The sequence below is a fragment of the Belonocnema kinseyi genome, chromosome 4, assembly GCF_010883055.1.
Source record: "Belonocnema kinseyi isolate 2016_QV_RU_SX_M_011 chromosome 4, B_treatae_v1, whole genome shotgun sequence".
NCBI classification, from domain to species: domain Eukaryota; kingdom Metazoa; phylum Arthropoda; class Insecta; order Hymenoptera; family Cynipidae; genus Belonocnema; species Belonocnema kinseyi.
Window position 1 is genome coordinate 77,813,290 of NC_046660.1, and position 16,664 is coordinate 77,829,953.

The window sequence follows — 16,664 nt, forward strand, 5'->3', positions numbered from 1 at the left end:
AGAAGTTTAAAACTTTGAAGAGTTATTTGATATTTAAGTGTGAGCATAATGCAGTATGCACGATATGTAATAAAATATTATCTTATCAGGTAAAGAGTATTAAATTCCAATATTTTTTTTGAGGGGGGGGGACTTAAAATTTCGATGATTAGAAATTTCGGAAAATTGCATGGACTTTAGTTCCTTTCAGACATGAAACTATGAATTTAAAAAAGTTGATGTCTTGATACATTTATTTTATATTATAAAAAATCACTTTTCCTATATGAACTATTATTATGACGAGGACGAAAAATTTAAATTAAATTTGTCGATATTTTATTCCACCTTCATGAACAGTTCATCTAGAAATATCTTCAAAATATGTTTCAGTGCTTCCAAAGTGTTAAATGTACATCGTAAGATTACTTACTCGGGGCGAGTCACATTTCTGTAATGAAAAAAATCTGCTAACATTCAAGAATTGTATATGAATTTAAAAAAACGGTGTCATTAATATTTAATTTACTGGAATTTTCTTGCTGTAATTGAAGCAACTTCTACAAGTCCTGGAAAATCAACCGAGATTTTTTCTAAGGAGAAGATAATTGGTGCGCGCACAATGTTTTAGTTGTAGTCAAAAGGTACAAATAATTATTTTAATTAATCAAGCGAATTTACAATGTCCATTATCGTGATCAAATTTGATTTAAATTTGGGTAATAATATTTGCTTTGTGCATATTTAGAGAGGATTTATGGGCAAATTTGTACTTACGAAGCTAAATTCCATGACCTTCAGTAGCCAAAGGGTGAGTGCGAGGTTTAGTATGACGATGATCATTAATCCTACTACGAGAGAGTAGAGGCACCGTTTTCTCCAGCCATAAACACCTAACCTAAATCCATTGCAGGAGGGCGAAGAATCTTCTTCGTGAGAGGTTGTCCTTGAAGATGGTCCCGGTGTTTGTCGTCCTCCAGACTGCCGGGGTATACTGTTAACATTTCCGGGGTCGTCAGACCAATTTGCCTGACCTCGAGTTGCCCTGAAACAATCCAAATAGAAAATAGCTAAATTACAAATAGTTTTTAAAACTATTTTTATTCGGTATAAATTCCAATCAATATTTTCTTACAACTTTAAAATTAACGATCAATAAGATTTCTTTTTAATTATTGTACTTGGACTCTTGAGACAGAAATAATTTTTTAATTCAATTACTAGAAAATGTATCGCGCTTATCATACGTTTGTTATTTCGATTGGCTATTGGCTATTGGCTATTTCACTAAATCAAGATTCGCGGTAGCGAATCGTCACCCAAGTACAAACCAAAAAACTAGGGACCCCGCATAAATTAATGAATGTTTTTTTCTTAAATTACGAAACCACTTACACCCTTCTATAAGGGCCCATGAGTTATGACCCCTCCTCTCATTATCTTACTGTATTTTTGCCGACTAAATTTGTTTCGTGAATTTAATCATTACTGCTTCTTATGAATTAACAAAGTAGTTCAATTTTCGACGAAGGATTTGAATTTACAAAAAAAAATGTTTTCTCAAAAAAATGTAATAGTTTATGTTTAAACTATGAAAAAATTTGTATCTTAAATAATAAACCGTCGAATTGAAACAAAAAAGATTAAATTTCTACCATACGTGATAATTTTTCAAATCAAAAGGGCGAGTTTAAAAAAAGAATATAATTAGTCACAAAAAACACTAATTTTTATCAAAGTAGTTCAATTTTCAATCAAGGAGATGAATTTTCCAATAAAATTATGAATCTTCAAAAAGAAAATCTTAAGAAAGCTGCTTAGCTTTGAACTAACGTGTTAAATATGCAAATCTAAATATGAATTATCAACAATAAATATAATAGTTGATTTTTTATTCAGAAAAAGATTTTCAATTAAAATAATAAACCGTTGAATTCAACTTAAATAGATGAAATTTCTATCGAAAGAGATGAATTTTCAAATCGAAATGTTGAATTTTTAATCCGAATGGACGATATTTCTACAAAAAGTTGATTTTTTAACCAAGACGATTCATTTTCTACAAAAAAGACTAATTTTCAACATATTACATCAATTTTCAAGAAAATAGTTGAGTTTGGAATATAAAAAAGATCAGTTACCATTAAACAAAACTAAAATAGTTACTTTGTCATTAAAAAAAATGTAAAAAAAAAGTTGAATTTTGAACGAAATAGTCAAATTTCAATAAAAAATTACTTACTAAAAAAAATAATAATTTTTATCACATTAGTTCAATTCTTAATCAAGTGGATAATTTTCCCAATAAAATTATGATTTTTAATTAAGAAGTTTAGCTTTCGACCAGAGTTGCATTTTCAATTTAAAAATATTAATTCTCAGAAAGAATATAAGAATGATTGATAATTTAAAAATGAAAATGGCAAATTTTGAATAAAAATTACATTTTCAACCATAAAAGATTTTTCAGGCAAGAAGGACAATAAGTTTTATACAAAATATTAAATTTTCATTCCATAAAGACGATATTTATACAAAAAAGTTGAATTTTTAACCAAAAGGGGAATTTGTAACCAAGAAGATTAATATTCTACTAAAAAAGACAAATTTTCAATAAAACGCTATTCAACTTTTAACAGATAGTTAAATATTCAGTCAAAACATTAATTTTTTCAAAGAAAAAGAATTTTTATCAAAGTAGTTCAATTTTCAAACAATAAGATTAAATTTCCGATGAAATGATGAATCTTTAAAAAATGCATTTTTTTAAAACATGGTTCAACTTTCACATAAAAAGTTGATATTTCAACGAAGAAAAGTTTTTCGTTTTAATTTAAAAAGCATTGAACTGAACCAAAAACGACACATTTTTCTTTTAAAAAAAATGAATTTGTGAATCCAAAAGGCAAATTTTTCAGAAGAATTGCATGTTTAACAAATACAGATTTTTTAGTCTGAAAATAAATTAAATTGTATCCAAGTAGGTGAATTTTTAAGCTAAAAATACGATATTTCTACAATACAGTTGAGTTTTTGTACAAATAATTACAGTTTTTACTAAAAAGATGAATTTTCCACAAAAAAGATCAATTTTTTAATAAAAAAGACGCATTCTCAATGAAAAAATATTTTGAACTAATTAGTAAAATTTCAACCAAGAAGGTTGATTTTCTAAAAAAATACGATCTTACAACAAATTACACCCATTATCAACCGAATATTTGAATTTGGAAATTAAAAATGATCATTTTAACCAAAAATGGAATAGTTGAATTACAAAATTTATCATCAAACAAATCCAAAAGGATCAAAACATTTGAAATTCTCTTATCGTCGTGGACCCCTAACTAGAAGTAGTATTAACAAGTTCTTAATATATATTGCTAGAATTTTAGATATGTTGAATAGTTTTTAAAATTAAACGTATTTAGTGTGAAACATTATAATTATAATTCAGATTTGCAAAATTTTGAAGATTCTAAGATTCCTCGACACAAAATCAGTAAAAAAATGTTTCAAATAAGGCCGCAAATCGTGGAAAGATACTTAAGTGATCTCAAATTCATCTGCTCACAGTGAGAGATCTGGAATCTTCAATCAATAACTCCAACAAGACTAAATGAAGAAGACAAGAACAATACCAGAAAAAAACCCGACAGAACAAATCAAAGAAAAGAGCAACACAAAACAATTGGAAAAGAACCGGACCAAAGAAAAGAAAAAAAGCAAGACAATGAAAAGACAAGAATATGACCAAATGAACGAAACTTTATTTTACTATAGTTTACTTATTCTGGAATGTTCTGGAATGTTCTATAATGGTTTAGCTTAGAATATGTATTTGCTATTTGTTAGCTCACTCCTCTTTGTGTTTTGCCGCAATAAATAATCCATAATAGTAATAAATAAACAAGTAAATAAATAAATATTTAATTTCATCAGAAACTCTGTCCTATGATGAAAACGATCGATATTTGATGAAATTGTATTCCCACTGTAACTCTCTACCAAGTTGATTACAGATTTGGTAGTACAGCAGTGAATCCACTATGGGAGTCACGTGTTCGATACAAGAGAGTAGTGCAGGTCGAGTACAAGTGGCACTAATCTGTCCTTCTCTGTGGCTCGGTGTGAGTCCACTGAGAATCGAACCTCTGCAGTTTCTCAAATATTTAGAGCCTGAACCACAGCAAACAACCTCAAACTCTGTCCGAGGAAATTGGAGACATTGTGGTATTGGCTCTGTCCTTCTATCCTGCTATTTTCTATTTCTAATCCACCTAGTCTATTCACTTGAAGGAATTCCAAAGATTTAAAAGATTTTTAGGTATTTTAAGGTGTTCTAAGGAATCTTCAAAAACTTTAAACAGTTTGAAGCGATTTAAAATAACTTTGAAGGATTAAAAATATTTTTGGATATTCTAAAAGATTTCGAAGTATGTTCACTAGATTTCAATGATTTTAAGGAATATCTAGAGATTTTAAAGTATTTTTAAATATCCAAGAAATTTTCCAGAGTTTTCAAGTTCTAATTGTAAAAATATCGTGAACCAAGCTCCTTTCTATCCGACATGGAGTATTAAATGATTTCGTTGGATTTCGTAGGATTTGAAATATTTTCAATTATTTCTAATCATTTTCACAGATTTAAGGGATTTTAGAATATTTTAAAACATTTTAAGAAACTTGGCATTGATTTTAATAATTTTTAGTGGAATTTCGAAGAATTTTTGGTTATGTATTAAAAAAATGTCTAAACATTTCAAAAGATTTATATCATTTTACAGGATTTAAAAAGATTCCGAAGAATTTTCAAGGGATTAAAAAATTGTCAAGAAATTTCCAAGTATTTCAATGATTTTAAAGTATTTACAAATTTGTTCACAGTCTTTGAAAGAATTGTGTTGCAAGAATAATTGAGCAATTTCGTCTGATTAATCAGGATTTCAAAAATTTAAAAATATTTCGAGATATTTCCAAAAATTTTTAAGTATTTAAAAGATTTTAGGATGCTTAAAAAGATTCAAAAGATTTTTTAATACATTTTTTTCAAAGAATCAATAGATTTTGGGTTATTTAAAAAAATTCCAAAACATGTTCAAAAGGTTTTAAAAAGTTTCAACGGATTGAAAATATGCTAGGGTATTTTGAAAAATTCCGAGGAATTTTCATGAGATTTAAAGTTTTTGTAAGGAATTTCCAAGGAGTTTAAAGAATTCTAAAGATTTCAGGATATTTCAAAAGATTCCAAAGAATTTTCAAGAGGATTCAATCTTACAAGGGATTTTAAAAGATTTCAAAGTATTTGGAAAGTTTATGGGCATTTAAAAATATTCCAAAGAATTCTCATAACATTTTAATTACTTAAAAGGTTTTTAAAAGGATTCTATGACATTTTAAAACATCCCAGCGATTTTCAAGAGTCTTACATTTTTTCAAAGTATTTCAAAAGATTTCAAAGGATTTGAAATATTTTAGGGCATTTTCAAACAATTTGAAAAATTTTAAAGGAATGTTCAAGAGCAATTTTAGTGAGTTAAGGATGTTTTAAAGATTCAAAAGCATTTTCAAGAGTATTACAAATATCAATGGATTTCCAAGGAATGTAATAATTTAATGGGATTTTAATGCTTTCACAGTATTTCAATAAATCTTTTAGGATGTTAAGAAATATCGCTAGATTTAACAGAATGTCATGAGCTTTTATTGTGTTTTAATGGATTTCAAACAATCTATCCACAAGAAGCGAGGGATTAGACAGGGTTCATAAAATTTGAATAGATTTGCAAATAGTTGCCATTCATTTGAATTAATTTGGGATTCACCCTGAATTCTTATTTATTTATCCTAAATTCTTTTAAGGTATTGTGCATTCTTTAAAGTTTTTTTTTACATTTTTTGAATCAAAATGAATTCTTCTAATCAATTAAGTTTTTTCATATTTTTAAATTGTATTAAATTTGCCTTAATTTTATTTGATTCGTCATTAATTTCTATACAATTTATAGAATTCTTGTCATTCCCTTAAATTCCTGTAAATTTACTCCAATTTAACTGAAAACTATGGATTGTTTTGGATTTTAAAAGTTTTTTCCAATGCATTAAAATGTTTTCAAATTTAACTTAAATTGTTTTCAACAGTTATAAAATGATCTTGAATTCGTTTAGATTAACCTAGAACCATTAAAAAAACGTAAAGAACATGATTGATATTAGTTACTTTCAGTCATATTTGGTAATATTTTCTGTTTAAATACGGTAGCTTTGAGAATAATAAATTACAGACTTTTAAATAAAAAAATTTTTTTTTCATGTATAGAAGATTCTATATTAATAAGTCAAGAAATTACTATTTTCGGCTTTAAAGATTGATGGTAAGGGCAAATAAAGGATTAATTAGGGAGAAATCAGGGAAAGGCCAGGAACTTTGCTATTGAAGTTATGTGGCCCTCTTAAATGATTGCTTGGAGATTGTAAATGTGCCACTAAGAAAAATTAAATGACTATACTTTTATATGATAGAAGCGTATGTGACTTCGTTTAAAATTTTTTATACTTTCGACAGCTGCTGTCACGGAAATGAAGTAAATTTTTAAATTAATTTCCTCGCATACAAACTAATTGAAAAACTTCTGTTCGAAAATGTTGGCAAAACCAGTGAATGCACAAGGGGAGTTCTAAATACAAATTCCTGACATACAGACATCGAAATTATTTTACAGCTCAAGTGGTTCGTGTCCGTGTTAAGATTCTATAATTTTCTGGAAGTTAACCGATTACATCATGAAGTGATACTGCGAAATTGTGAGTAACGAATTTTGGGTAAACGAATATTAATTTACGGATTCATCGGCACCCTTTCAGATTCCAGAACGCTCTAGAAACTGAGCAAGAACTAAAAGGTTAAATTAACTAAAATAAAAAGAGTTTGACTGAAATTGTAATCAGACACGTAATTTCCTGAAACAGTTTTCGCTGCAGTACAGGAACACTGTCAAGTGGATGGAGGAAAATGTAACGAGTACATATGCAGCCATTGACCGGAGCAAAATCAAGTTGCAGCGAAAAGTTTTTGACATAATGTTGCGAGGTTCACTCGGGAATGAGTTTGTAACAAGTATGGAAATTCGTGATCTGCCGAGTTGCTTAACTACGTCTATCTTCAACAATATTACTATACCATTAGGTTGGTAATAAGGTTACAAGCCTCATGCAAATATTGAAAAATTGAATCTACATATCTTTTTAAGAAAAATTCCAAAGGTTATAAATAGTAACAATTAAAATACAATTAAAAATTTTCTATTTAGGATCCTTTTCGAAAGAATTGATTCTAAAAATGCTGTTTCTTAATATCTTTCTATCCATCCTTCTAGACTCACTTTTTTCTTCTTTTTAGAAAATTTCTCTTATTCCTCCTATTTTCAAGATGCTTCCTTTTTTCCGCTCGAATGCGAAATGAATTGAAATAAATTAATAAGAAAAAACAATTTTTGTTAGTTAAAAAGTCTATTGATTACTATTTGATTTTTGTAACATTCGTATTTTCGGATTGAAAATTTGTCCTTCTTGATTGAAAATTTATCCCTTTTGGTACAAATATAAGTTTTTCTGAAAATCCATCTTCCTTGGATAAAAAGAAAACTTGTTTATTAAATAACTGTCTTTTAACAAAATCGGCTCTTTGGCTTCAAAATCGAACTACTTTGTTGAACCTGCAACTGTTCTGTTGTGTATTTGTTTGCAAATTTAACATATTTGTTATCAGGTCATCCCGGTTTGGTAAAAAATTCACCTATGGGATTAACAGTAATTCAACTATTTGGTTCTAAGTTCAACAATTTTGGTGGAACATTCAACTATTTAGTCGAAAATTAACAGTTTTGTTAAAAATTCATACTTCTAGGTTAAATATTTGACTATTTGGGTTAAAAATTGAACACTTTCTTTAAAAATTTAACTGTTTTTGGTTAAACTTTAATTTTGGTAAATCGCAATTAAACTGCTTTGTTGCATATTTGTTTTTCCTTTGCATGGAAAAATCGTCTGCTTAAATTGAAAAATCATCTTTTTTGGTAAAAAAGTCACCTTTCTAGGATAAAAATTAAATTTGTTTTTAAAAAATTTTCTCTTTGTGTTTAAAAGCGCAAAATTATATTTTCCGTTAAAAAATCATCTTCTTGATTAGAAATGAATGTCTATTGTTTTTAAAATTTAATAATTTTATTGAAAAGGAAGCAATTTTGTTAAAAGGTCATCCTATTTACTTAAAAATGAATTTTTGGTTGAAACTTCTATTCTTCGCTTTAAGAGTCAACTATATTGTAGAAAATTTATCTTCTTAGCTTGAATATTAAATCTTTTTCTATAAAATTCAACTGCTTGGTTTCGAGATTAACTATTATGGAGGGGAAGGGAAATTTAAAAATGAATTTTTCTCGTAAACGGGTAAACTGATTTTTGTGTACAAAATATATGCCATAAATTGAGTTTTGATGTTGCGTTCTCGACTAGCATTGTGAAATAGCTTTTTGTAGATTGAACTACGGTTTAGTTAGTTTAAACTAGTAGATCAGAAACTGTAATCCAATTGAGAAAAAATACTATATGCTTTAGAAGTCAGTAAGAATAGTGAAAAAAAATTTAACATTTTTTTATCCGTTATAGTATACATATTTTTTTCGCCAAAATTCTTTTATCCATTAAAGAAATTAAAAAAAATTCTTTTCCCTTCATAACTCTAAAAAAATTAAAATTAAAAATTTTGAAATTTGCAGGGTTTTTTGTTAATATAGATGAGGGTATACAGGGTCATTATAAGCTTGATACGTGAGCGATAATTTTAACATGCTTTCTCCCCTAGGCCCTTTACGAGTATGCCCGACCGAATCCATTTCAAAACATGTAGGCCGGCGGGTTACATTTTCGAAATTGGCTTGCTAATTAAATGTTTTTGATGTGGTAATTAAGGAGAAACGTATTTTTGTTCATTAATGTAGCAATATTTTTATATTCTTTACAAATATTTTACAATTTTAAGAGTAGAATAAGTATTTTTGCAAATCCTACTTTAAAATCGCTTCATTTTTCCTAGATCGATAAAAAAATGGTAAAGTTATTCCAATTTTGTGAAAAAAAGAATTTTCAGAAAGCTCACCTTTTTCCATGAGACTACTAGGCAGTCTGATAAGTCCCTGAAAAATGAAACACGGAGACGTTTTTTTGGCCAAAGTCGGTCTTATTTTTCAACATACTCTCCTTTTAGGTCGATACAGCGAGTCCAACGATTTTCTAACTTTTTGATACCGTCCGAAAAGTACTCGATCGGAAGGTCTCCAAAATACGCCTCAGTTTCAGCTATGAGCTCCTCATTTGAGTAAAAACACTTACCGGCGAGCCATCTCTTCAGGTTAGGGAACAAGTAATAGTCGCTGGGGGCCAGGTCTGGTGAATACGGTGGCTGAGGAACTAATTCGAAGCCGATTTCATGCAATTTTGCTTGTGCAACTAAGCATGAATGAACAGGCGCATTGTCGTGATGATAAAGCGGTTTTCTCTTCTACAAATGCGGTCGTTTTTCGGCGATTTCGATTTTCAATCGGTCCAATAATGATGAATAGTATGCTCCGGCTATGGTTTTACCTTTTTCAAGATAGTCGACGAATATTATGCCATGTGCATCCCAAAATACGGAGGCCATAACCTTTCCGACCCATTGTTGCGTTTTTGGACGCTTCGGAGCACTTTGGCCCGGTGGAACCCACTGTTTTGCCTGTTGCGTTGACTCAAAGGTGTAGTAGTGGATCCAGGTTTCATCCATGGTTATGAATCGGCGCAAAAACTCGGTCGGCTTACGCGAGAATAATGCCAAATTCTGCTGGGAAATTGTCACACGAATTCGTTTTTGGTCCACGGTGAGTAAACGCGGCACCCATCGCGCGCAGAGCTTCTTCATGCCCAAAACTGAATGCACGATATTGCCCACACGTTCCAATGATATGCCTACAGCATTAGCTACCTCTCTCAATTTCACTTCGGGATCATTCGACATCATATCATGGATTTTTTCGACATTTTCTGGTGCAGTGACCCCTTTTGGGCGCCCATATCGTTCAGCATCAACTGTGCTCGTACGGCCAACAACGAAACTCGGTAAACCACTTATGAATCGTTCCAATCGACGTGCAGAGTCCGGGTAATACTTATCCAGCTTGGCCTTGGTCTCGGATATCGTTTTCTTGCGAAGATAGTAGTGTTTGATCAAAACTCGAAACTCAGATTTTTTCATATTAAAAAAAACTCGGAGGTTAGTCGCTTCTCAGGGCTGTAACTTGTAAATGCTTAAACATAAATGGCTGAAGTTTTGACAGGCGTCATTTGAAGGATCAAGCTCGACGAAAATGTTTCACATTAGTGAATACTAATGCCATCTCTTAGAATTTTCAGGTACTTATCAGACTGCCTAGTAACATAAGTAAAAGTATTGTCCGCGCGTCTGAAAAATAGAAAATTATCAAAATCAAAACATTAATTTAAAAAAAGTCGAATTGTAGAGAATATGGAAATACAAGTTTTTCCTATTAGAATTTTCGTTGTCAAACATTTATTTTTAATAATAAAAGCGAAATATCGAAGTAGAGTTTCTCTCTGACTTAATTGGTTTAAAAACTTAAATCGTTTTAACTCGGCTAAATATTATTGAAATGAATTCATATTTATAGGACTTATTTGAAATACTACAGCGATGCCTAAGAATTAAGTGAAAAGTTAAGAATCGCTTATTGTTTAATAACCTCAATTTTCAATTCATTATTATTAAACAATAAGCGATTTTTAATTTTACCGTGAATTATTAGGCATCACTATAGTATTTTGAATAGGTCCTATAAATATGAACTCGTTTCAATTATATTTAGCCGAGTTAGAGTGATTTAAGTTTTCAAACTTAATTAAATGAGAGAGAAACTTTTATTCGATATTTCGCTTTTATTATTAAAAATAAACGTTTCATGAAAACAATTCAAAAAATAAAAAGTTTAATTTTTTTATTTTCGACAATTATACTTTTTCTTAAATTGATTTTTTGATTTGGAAAATTTTCTATTTTTGAGCCGCGCGGACAATCTTTTACGCATGTTCGAGCGTCGGGCTGGTTCCTCCACCCAGCGCCGCGGCCCAGCGCCGGGGTTCTAGTATAGTCTTCTGAAGTATAGTCTTCTGACCATCAATTTTCCGTTTGGTATTTTTCTTGCGAGAAAATTTAGTTTTTATAAACTTTGCTCTTTTTAAAAATATTGAGATTTTGAGGGATTTTTAATACAAGTTTATCAAGTTTCTTTCACTACTTTAAAACCGATGAAAATGCGAAGCAGGATTAAAAAATTATTAATCTCTTTCGATTTTTTAAAATGAAATTTTCTCAAAAAGGTACGCTTTTTATTGAGATTTTCAGGAGTCAAATTAATATTTTAATTTAAAAATTCCTATACTACTCCTATATTTTAGTCAAAAATCACCCTATTTCCCTTCTTTTGAGATCATTTTGCGTTGCGAAGTCTGTAATTCGCCAGTTTTATACATTTTTATTAAAATAAAGTAGACCTTATGTTTTCAAAAATAACTAATGTTCACTATGTACTGAAATAATAAATCTTTTGTTTTCTTTGAAGCTTTTTTCTTTCACTGTTTTATTCTTTGTTTACATCCCTTTTCAATTGGCATCCCTTCCTCCCTAACTCATACCCAGCGTGGTTTATCTTCGAGTTTTTAAATTTGAACGAACGCGCTCTTTGTGCTTGCGAGAGGCATAATTACCCACGAGAGGCGGACAGCAGTGAATATTAGAGCTAGAACCACTGTCTTCACTCCCCCGATGCTGCACCCCCCACAAAAATAAAAAAGAGGAAGTACACCCCAAGAGAGTTTCGGTTGGTTGGTTTGTGGCCTTCAGACCAGGGATTAGGAGTAAAGTTATGCCAGACATTTTGCAAACAGTTTTGCATAAATTGCACCCCCGCAACATAAGTTTCCTGCATTTTTTGCTTGCGAAAAGCTGCCTTTCTTTAGTTTAATCGTGATTATTCGGAGGTTTCTTTAAAAAATAAATTTAAATTAGTTACTTTCCTCCACGTTATTGCACGATGAATTCACTTCTTTTATTATAGTTTTTTCTATTTCATGTTAGTGCATAATTTTTTTAGTGCGCAAAATTATAGTATAGAATTTTACAATTAAACTTCACAATAATACAAATAACAGAAAATAATTGGATATTAAATTTGCTTGCATTCTTTTGAAATATTTTAGTTTAGGTATTTTAGAAGATTTAAAAATGTTTTAACACATCTCAATCATTGGAAGCAATTTCAAAGAATGTTGAAAATTTAAGAGAATTTTAAAAAATGGCAAGGAATCTTCAAGAGCTTTACTGAGTTTTAAAGAATTTTAAAGATTTCAAAGAATTTGAAATATTTTACAGTATTTTAAAAGATTCCGAGAAATTTTTATTCGATTTCAATAATCTGAAGGGATTTCAAAAAATTTGAAAGATTTGAAGGTATTTTTAACAATTCTAAGGAGTTTTGAAGATCTTTAATAATTTGTAAGGGATTACAAAACATTTCAAAGGATTTTTACAATTTTATGGAATTTTGAAAGCTTCCAATACATTTTTTATAAATTACAATAATTTCAAGGAATTTAAAGAGACTTAAATTTTTTTTTGCAATTTCCAAGGATTATAATGATATTAAGGAATTTAACAACAATTTTATGTGGCAGTAAAGATTTTAGTAATTTTCGTAAACTTCTGAAATATTTCAAAATATTATAAGGGATTTTCTTATGGATTCTGAAAGCTTTTAAAGCTTCTAAATAAATTTATCAAGATTTTATCAAATTTAATCAGATTTTATAGTATTTCGCGGAATTTTATAATATTTTAATGAATAAAATATATATATATATATATATATATATATATTCACAAAAAGTGAAGTATTTCGTAGGATTTCAAAGATTTGAAGAGATCTTCAAATATTTGTTTGACATTTATTTGAATTTATTTGAAATCCCCTTACAATTCATATTAATTAATAGTCAACACTTACAAATACTTTAGAATTCTCTTGAATTCTTAAAAATTCTACTTAATTCAATGGATTCAGCAAAGATTTATTTTTTCTTCATTTTATCGCGAAATATTTTTAAATTACTTTTTAATTTAATTTTTAATTTAATATTTTTAATTCAAATTAACTCTAATGATGTTCGAAGGTGCGCCTGTCCACATTGATACTGACATTGAAATTTTATTTAAATATGCATTCCATATAAAATTTAATTAATCTCAGGATTTATCAAAATAAAATAAACCTCTTTATCTTACCTTTTATTAAATTAAGAAACCCAAGCTTTCCTTTCTGACAAAAATAAATTACAAAAATAGTCTTTTCCATTTTTAAATTTGTACCATAAAACAATTTTTTTCTAAATTTAGTCTATCACTTAAGGTTTAATTTTAAAATATGGATAGTTAAGTTTTCTAGATTTACTTTGTACAATGTCAGACAATTTCGAACAATTTCAAATTACACAATTTTATGTTGCAATATTAGAAAATTCCTAGGCGTTTCAAATTCAACGTTGATTAATGAATAAAGTTTACTTTACTCATATCCAAGGAAATTCAAATGATTTGTACTTATTTTAATGTTTCAAGGGATATGGAGAAATTTGGAAAATTTGAAGTATCTTAAAGATTTTGAGTTATATAAAAATATTCCATAGAATTCAAAGACATTTTTTGTAAATAATTGGTAGAATTCTTAGTGTTTCAAAATTTGTGATTATGTATTTTTAAATAGTTTTTTTTCAATATTGTAAAATGTAAACCCAGAGACATGAACATGCGGTTACCATGCGTACATTTATAGTGCTAGTGGAAATCATTTCGCGTTCAAACTTAAATTAGTTTTTGTTTTTTGGTTTACAAACATAGAAGAGTGTTCTTTTCAATTTAAATAAAAAACTGCTGATTATTGTAAGGATAAAACAAAACGTCTTGGGCAGAAATATTTAATTATACTTATGCGTGTCACAGTTTAATTATAATTAAACTGTGACACTTATAAGTACAGAATAATCATTAATTATCATTATTATTATATAATAATTATATTATTAATTATGTAATAATTATTAATGAAAAAGTTTTGAAGAAGAGAAAATATTTTTAATTGAGAGAAGCATCTGAGACCTATAAAAATTATTTAATCGGAAAATTTTAAGTTTTCGTGGACTTCTTAATATCGTCATAAGTAAATTTTCAGCGACCCAAGCATATGCAATTTAAAAAAATAATTTCTCTAATTAGAGAAGTTATGAAGCAATAAATAAATGTTTAATCATTTCATTATTTTCCTTCTTTTTGTGAAATAAATTATCCTATTTCGTCCTTTTTTGTGAAAAATTATTCTATTTCTCCTTTTTGAGCTTCTTTTGCGCTGTAATCCCTGCAGTTTGTGTATTTCCATGCCCATGATTGAGGAGAAAATTAATTGTCTTAAGTTACAGGTTACATTATTGAAGCTATTGGCTGGTTAGGCAAAGACCGCAATTTTGTGGCCGTTCAGTAGGGGTTGGTTAGACGCTAGCGGGCGACCACCGCCGCGACGGTGCGGTAGTCGCCCGCGCTGTGGCGATGTGGGTAGTTGAGATAGGTGTGTAAAGTCACAAGCCAAACATAGTTTAACTCAAATTGCTGCTAATAGAGTCGTTCTTCATATCTGTATCCACCTGTCTCGGTCTTGTACTCCCTCACGGAAATTGCTGCATAATTTTCCTGTAAAATGAGAACAATTTGCGATACGACTGTTTCATACCCACGCGAAATACTTAAGTATATAATTAATATGCCTTCATACTTCTCCATTCTGCTTACAAACGATGCTGCATTTTTATTCAACGCAAATTTAAGACCAATTTATTTCATGAACATATTTTTAATTAATGAAGATTATTAATGACTCATGATCATGTTACGAAGCTCTTCGCCTGGGGTAATTGCTAAAGAGCTTGATCAGTGACATGTGTCGGAGCGGTTGCGAAACAAACGTGTTACTTATATAAGTAATACGGGAATTGTAGGTTGATTTAAAATGTATATATTTGTTTAATAGTATAATGATAATAATTAACAGTGATTATTAGTGCTTCGCGTTAGAGCGGTTAAGCCATTTGAAAATTCGAATAATTTCTAACTTTAACTATTTGGACATTTAACCTGAAGTAGAGTTCACTCGGTTAAAATTTCAATCGTTTTAAACTTTTTCTTATTTAACCTAATTACAATGAGTCTTGCTTTTCAGCTGTATATTAAAAAATTAAAGACTTACAGAAAAAGCTAGAAAACAGTTTTTTAAGTACACTCCAAGACCAATATAATAAGAGTTTTTGGGGTTGCCTCGCACTGGCCTTGTTGCTAAATCGGTACCTTTGAAACGTAAACAATAAGGGCCGTCTGAACTGCTTCCAATCAGAATGTTTAATACTGCGCAATATACTCAACTGAGTACTCGCACGCTGCCGCCCTCAAGAAGCGAGAGTCGAAACAATCTCTCACCTGTCTCCTGAAGAACTGCGTGGGCCCCCAGATTTAGGAATTACAAAACCGGACCGGCTTACACACACACACACACACACCGGTTTGCACGCTTATGTATTTGTGTGTATGTGATTACTATATTAAATTCAATGTGAAACATATCAAACTTCGACCAAAAAAGAACAAAATTTCAGTTGAATCCTGAACTAAAACGAAATAATTCACAACAAAATCGTTCAAGTTTGAACCAAAACAGTACAGCTTCCAAGTAAAAAAACGAAGCTTTACAAAACATTTGCACTTTTAAGCCTTAATAAAAAATTTTCAAAACAAATGTTTAACTTTCAATTCGAAAAAATTAATCTTCAACAAAAAAGCTAATTTTATAATTCAAATCCTGAATTTTCTATACAATAGTAAAGTTTTAAACAAAAGAGATGAATTCCTAATAAAATTATGAATCTTTAACAAAAAATAATAAATTAGTTAAAAATTCAAGTAAGTAGTTTATTTTTCAACAAATACACAGACAAATTTTGACCAAAGAATAAATTTTTGGAATTCAGCAAAAAAATCATTTTTTTAACAAAGATAAAATATTTTATATTTGCACCAAACAAGATTAGTTTAAAAAAAGAACAGTTGGATTCAAACATAAAAGATGAAGTTTCAACCAAATAATTCAATTGCTGACCAAACCAGATTAATTTTAAAGCAAGACTTACATTTTTGACCAAACACGATGAAAATTCTAAAAAAAGAGTCAATTTTCAACAAAGAAGGACTTGTCAGTTAGCAGAGCAAACAAACTTTATTTCAACCAAATTGTTTAATTTTTTAGAAAACAGATAAACTTTCAACCCATAGATAAATTTTTTACGAAAAAGAGTTGACTTTTCTAGCCAAAAATATGAATTTTCAACAAAAAAAGTTGAATTTTTAAGCAAAATGATATCTTTTTAATAAAATTGTTGAATTTTCATTACCAGGTGTATACATATGAAACCGGTATTGCCATCTAGCGGCCAGTAGGCACACTTGTAGGCACTGTCGGAACTTACCATTTGTGCTAATTGGCGTA

At 29.4% G+C, this 16,664-nt stretch overlaps 1 protein-coding gene across 3 annotated transcripts in view; it reads right to left on the minus strand.

Moving 5' to 3' along the window:
• The window catches only part of LOC117171948 (zeta-sarcoglycan), a 652,034-nt gene that overhangs the window by 56,527 nt on the left and 578,843 nt on the right, over positions 1 to 16,664 (minus strand). For all 3 annotated transcript variants that reach the window (XM_033359627.1, XM_033359628.1, XM_033359629.1), the window contains one exon: positions 757 to 1,024. In XM_033359627.1, coding sequence (XP_033215518.1) covers positions 757 to 1,024 — 268 coding nt within the window. The remainder of the gene's footprint in view (positions 1 to 756; positions 1,025 to 16,664) is intronic.